At 38.6% G+C, this 6,000-nt stretch overlaps 1 protein-coding gene across 2 annotated transcripts in view; it reads right to left on the reverse strand.

Annotated features, from left to right (window-relative positions):
* gabrg2 (gamma-aminobutyric acid type A receptor subunit gamma2) overlaps positions 1-5,346 on the reverse strand; it is a 47,555-nt gene extending 42,209 nt beyond the window's left edge. For both annotated transcript variants that reach the window (XM_053331041.1, XM_053331040.1), the window contains exon 1: positions 5,231-5,346. In XM_053331041.1, the coding sequence (XP_053187016.1) occupies positions 5,231-5,346 (116 nt within the window). The remainder of the gene's footprint in view (positions 1-5,230) is intronic.
* Between the last annotated feature and the right edge of the window lie 654 nt (positions 5,347-6,000).

Here is a 6,000-nt window from a genome sequence, read left to right on the forward strand (position 1 = left end):
GGGTTTTTATTGAATAAAGGATATGTCTTTATCCCACTGCAAACTTCTCTTAATACACCAGTATACATTTGCACAGGAGGGACATCATTTTCCATGCAAATGAAAAAAAAGGCTTAAAACTGCAAGAACCTGGTTGATTCCTTGTATTCATAAGCATTAAAGAGACGATTACACGTCTGTTGTATCTCAGATGATTAAAAAAACATGCATTAGTGGCTGTTTGATAAATTGCACAGATTGCACAGAATGTATCACAAATAAGACTGAGAAAGAAGATGGCAGTGATAGGAAATGTGATGGATAGATACGTAAAGAGAGAGAGAGATGTCCAGAAAGAAAGGTTAGTGGAATTTCAGTACTGTTAAATCCTCAAACTGCCACAACCCTGGATCTCTTATGCATCTCGAGTAACCCTGAATCAAATCAAGGAGGTATGAGCCAACAGCACAAAAGAGCATCATTGAACAAGTTGTTAGCTCTCAGCAAGGCTTTCCAGCAATGAGGATAAAGGAGACTTCTGGATGAAATAATAAAGAACCTAAAATGGGGAGAAAAAATTGTTTCTATGATAAAGCAAAAAGATAGAAGCCCTGATAGCTTTCTCATGTTCTTAGGCTTGGTGCAAGGAATAATGTTTTGACAATCTGTCTTCCTTATACTTCCCTAAAAGCTATCAAGTACTGTCCATTTCCACCATACCACCAGCACCTAAAACATTAAATCTTAATTTTTACTCAGGTGGACCCTTTTAAATAAGTCAAATAATGTAAGACTATTCAAGGAATAACTGTCTCCAGAACAGACAGACAGACAGACACACAGAAAGATTTGATACAGATTTGATTGATGATGAAAATGGATAGATAGATAGATAGGTAGATAGATAGATAGCTAGATAGATAGGTAGGTAGGTAGGTAGGTAGGTAGATAGATAGATAGATAGATAGATAGATAGATAGATAGATAGATAGATAGATAGATAGATAGATAGATAGATAGATAGATAGATGATAAATAGGACAGAGAAGGCAGTGAGAACCCTTAAAATCTCTGCTGTTTTTTTAGGTTGCTGCAATTTTATCATCTATATTCATCTCACAGAGTATCTCTGTGTATATGGAAATGCTCCAAAGACGAGCAGATCAAAGGAAGAGCCATGTGTTCTCCACTGCAGGCAGATCTGAGGTTTTGCCTACTAACTCGGTACCTGAAGGTCCACAGAGAGGCCTGTGCCAGTGTGTGTTGTGCTGCATGTGCACGTGTGCGTGCTGTTGTGGGTTTGTGTTTGTTTTTCCATACATATGTATGCCCATGTCTGTGCATGTAATGATGGAGAGTACTGGAGTTAAGTGTTGCATTCACAGCTACTCTGACTGAGGACGATCTGATTTCATACATTCTATCCTTCACACTTAATGACCCCATCAAGAAGCACTCTTGCTCGACATGCAGCAATGAAAACCCGTCCCTACTATTGACAAATCTCAATTAAAATCCCATCTCAGGTTTCATGTAAACGGGCACTGAACTACCTCATCCTCTGCACTTTTACCTATTCATAAGGAGGTCTATAATGAGGATAGTGGCAATGATATCAGCAGCAAGGAAACAGCTATATGACTACCATTAGCATCCACATCAAGTTCCCACTGAGTTATCATCCTTGCATGTTTTAAATTGTATTTAATGAACCCTGCTAAGTATTACTCAACATGGAATTACCCAACATATGCCTCTTGCACATAAAGCTGCAATCCTCCCTTAACAAGCTCAACCTTTGATACAGAAAATGATAATAACACACTGGCCTTGTTACACTAGTTAATAAATGTGGATCATTTGAAGTGGATGTAAATGATCCTACTGCTTAATCAGTCAGCCTGTATCTTCTTTTTACAGTTCTATGGGCAAGAGGAGTTTGTTATGTTGTTGCACAGATGCAGGATTTCACATGGCATAACTCTGATTATCTATCTATCTATTTAAAACATACTCACATATAAGACTGTTAACCAATCACCTGAACTATATCTGCCTGATCTTTTTAATTGCCTGACCTCTGGAAGCGAGAACTAGTCACAGTTAGATCCAGTTAGTGAGACTGACATATACAACTGAACTGATTTATTTAAATTGTTAATGTCAGCCTTAAGTATAAATGACTCATTGAGTTAATACCAATAGTTTTTATAGACTTTTCCATGCATGTAAAATCAGGCCACATGTATTTCCGGTGAGGGAAACAAAACATCAGCGGACTAGTTTTAAATCATTCCAACCTTACTACCTCTACCTCAGACTATCCAAAATGTGAAGGAAGAGGCAGCTATAAGCTTCAACTGTCATCTTCTACTTTCCTGCAAAACGATTGATCTGTATGTTATCAACTCCATTTTAGGAGTTCTGATATATACATATGATTTTCATCATAGATACATGACAGACTGACAGTTCATCCAAATCATACACCCCAAACCTTTCCAAGTTATGACAAGAAGCAGATACTGTACGAGGGCTAGACTGAGTCCAATGCACTGTGATTTCCCCATTTAAGGAGATCTAATTTTAGAGAAGATGTGAGATGAGAATGAATGCAAGTAAGAGGGCAACAGGAATGCAACAAGTGGTAGTTTAGACTGTGGATGGTTGAATGGTTACTGCATGTATTATTTAATGCTTGCTAGCTAGCTAATTTTAGCAACTCTATTTGCTCTGCAGATCCAGGAGCATCCTGTTTGCGACACTGTACATCAATGAAAACAAGAATGAATGTAAGTCACTTTGTTATTATTGTTTTGTATAAAATGATGTCAACCGTAGATAATTGTGTGGGTGTATATGTTGGTGTGAAAGTATATTTTATATATTTTTTAGCCAAACAAGTTTTTCTTTTTAAGCCATAACTACATGAAGCAATTGTGTTGGTTTTATTATGTTATAAGCTGTGCATTGCTGACATGAGACATGGCTCAAATTTTACATATTCAATACTGAAATGATATCATCACTATGATGAGTTATAGTGTAAGATTTCCTGTATTATTAATTGTTAGGTATTAGAGGAAAATAGTAGTTTTCCATTTAATTCAATCAAGTATTGAAAAAAACTTATATTCTAGTAATATAAATGAAAACTAGCATTGGTAAATGAAAATCTGAGATGTGATTTACTGTATTCTAATCGTTTTTATTAAATCAATACGAACACTCATCAAATCTGAACTTGTAACAAGGGAAAACTAATGATGTTGGTTTGTTTTTTAAATGAGAATTATAAATTATAATAAAAATGTATTCTAGTGTAGTTATAAAACAAACAAGGACAAAAGTTAAATAAAACTGGAGTGTGTTCTAAATTGTGATTATATAATGAATTTCCCCTGCAACCTGAAATGCTTGAGGTAAGTTTGCAAAACAGTAAACATCAACATGGTGTAATTAAAAAAAATACCAGAGCTTTTGACATCACCCCCTCGTGTCAAGGCCATGATCCTTGGTTCACTAACTCTCCTGGTGGATCATGGGCCAGCATCTGAAGCCTAATTATCAATCCATGTAACTTTCAGACAAACCAACTGCAACAAAGTTTCTTACACAAAACACCTGGCCTGCTGTGGGTCACTTGAGGGTGATGTGCCAAAACTGGATCCTGTGATACCTTTGATCTGAAACAGTAATTAACTGACTGCGCTCTGGGGTTAATGTATGGTGATGCAATCAAATATCACTACACATAGTAACTGTCAATGAGTCACAAAGTAGCATAGATTACTGAAAGCATGCCAGGGGCCTTGAGAGATTTCTTATGTAAGAGTCTCATACTTGAATCATAAATTACTTCCAGTGCAACGTGCCAAGCAATATAGCATGTTTTTGTAATTATTATTATAAAAGCAGACTCACATATTATCTGTTTAAAAGGAAAATATATCTGTCACTGATTGATAACTGAGCTTTGAACCACAAATGTGATCTTTATACAGGTGTTTACATTACAGAGCTCACATCTGGCCATGCTCTGCTTATTTCAAGAAGCATACATCACCTAATTTCTTTGATTAGTTCACTAGAGGTTACACAATCCATACACTGCTGATAGATCTCAATTCTGAATGTAATTCAGTGGCACAAGGTGTACTGTTTACTCAAGCATATTGTGAACACTACTTGTGCATACAATTAGAAACACAGGCCTGACAATCGAGGTTGGGCAGGGAGCCCTGAGGTTGCGATCAGCATGACGGTGATTGAACGTCGTCTGATTTATCTACCTCCATTTTTCACCCTCCAGCAGCGCAAGACGAGAGCGATGCGGGGAGGCACACCAATCCGCTTCCTCTGGCCTATTCTTATCTTAGTACACGGGAATAATGTCTTGACAGGGGGAAACCAAACACCTTCTTTCAGCAAACTCACATCTGCGCCTCAGCTGAAGCTGAAATGGCAGCCCATTGCCTGTGCGTCTGTGTGTGTGTGTGTGTGTGTTTGCAGGAGAAGGATCAGTGCATATGTGCTATCCTTGTCCTTATTGTGCCTTTACTCTTGTATTCTCTGTGTGATTGTCTGCCATTTTGAAATGTTTCTTTTATTATTTCAAATACCTTAAGTGTCACTACCAACATTCATTCTCAGGTTTTCTTGCAAACAACTGTTTTCATAGAATTACTCCAGTTCGGATACATCCGATAACATGCGATCAATAATGAGGCTTTGGCTCTTAGAAATAGACTTGATCCTTGAAGACAGCTTAGCAGAGACTATATGTAGCCTTAGCTTCACTCAACTTAGCCTGCTTGCCACTGAGCTATGTGTAACGCAGGGCAGATTGTGACAGATGCCGGACAAAACGTCTCTTCATTGAAATATTTATCTGCAAAAATGCCCGATGTCCACAAAGCAATATTTATGTTTGTCGCTTTTATTCTCTATAAATAAAATGATTATGACACACGGAATCTCACAGTAAAACGATGCATGTGTCACTGTTGCTATAACGAATAAAATAATCCTTTGACGTGATGATATATAAACTACATGCCTTGATTTTCTATAAAAACTAGACCCCCCTCAGCTACTTAATCTTTGGAAATCACACGGACAGCAGGGTTGGGTTGGCATTTAAATGGGAGGCACCGCAAACATTGCGTTTATAATAAGTGAAATATGTCACCCAGCAAAGCCGAAATAGAAACACGGTTTTGGAGGAAAATATCACGCATTAACATCTTACCTTGTAGGGAGATTAACGGCAATAAACACCCAGAGAAAGAGCTTCAGGGGAAGGGAAGGCTTCGCCATTGCTGCCGAGCATTTGGAGGCTAAATTTGGTGAAGCCATCATCACCATCTTCGTTTCCTCTTTATTGCAGATGGACGTGTCCGTCTATTTACTGTGTTTCCTCTCTGCGATACATTACGCACGTTAGCAGTAGCGGGTCTGCAAATCTAGACCCGAGGCGGACGTGCGGTGGAGTGAAATCAGCCAAAACAAAATCGATGAGAGCCGAAAGCTTGATTTCGCCTCGCTCGTTTTTTTTTCTCCCCCCTTTTTTTCTTTTGCGTGTCTGTTACCGAATCGACAATCTAGCAGGGCCCCAACACAGCTACCACAGACGGCGGAGACCCCGTAATAAGCTACTCTTAATACCGAGCATCTGAGAGAAGCACTGAGCCTCAGACTGAATGCAGATTAACATTGGGGTCAGAGATGCACGTTGCTGCAGCACGGATCAACACATGCGTGGTTTCACCGAGCGGAAGCAGAGCTCCATAGACTAGAGGGGGAAAAAGCCTTAGCTTGATGCTACAGGAAAAAAATGGTGGTTTTACCTTTACTGTGAGCAGACTGCTGCTATGTACCACGTGACTACTGTTAATATAAAAATAAGATGGTGGGAATAAGTTATGATGTTCACAGTACAAGTATTGCTCACTGATGTGGATGTGAAAGTTACTCCCAAATAATGTAATGCAGCAATTACCACAAATTAAGGCAGGGGTA

This window comes from Scomber japonicus, chromosome 13, assembly GCF_027409825.1.
Source record: "Scomber japonicus isolate fScoJap1 chromosome 13, fScoJap1.pri, whole genome shotgun sequence".
Classification (NCBI taxonomy): domain Eukaryota; kingdom Metazoa; phylum Chordata; class Actinopteri; order Scombriformes; family Scombridae; genus Scomber; species Scomber japonicus.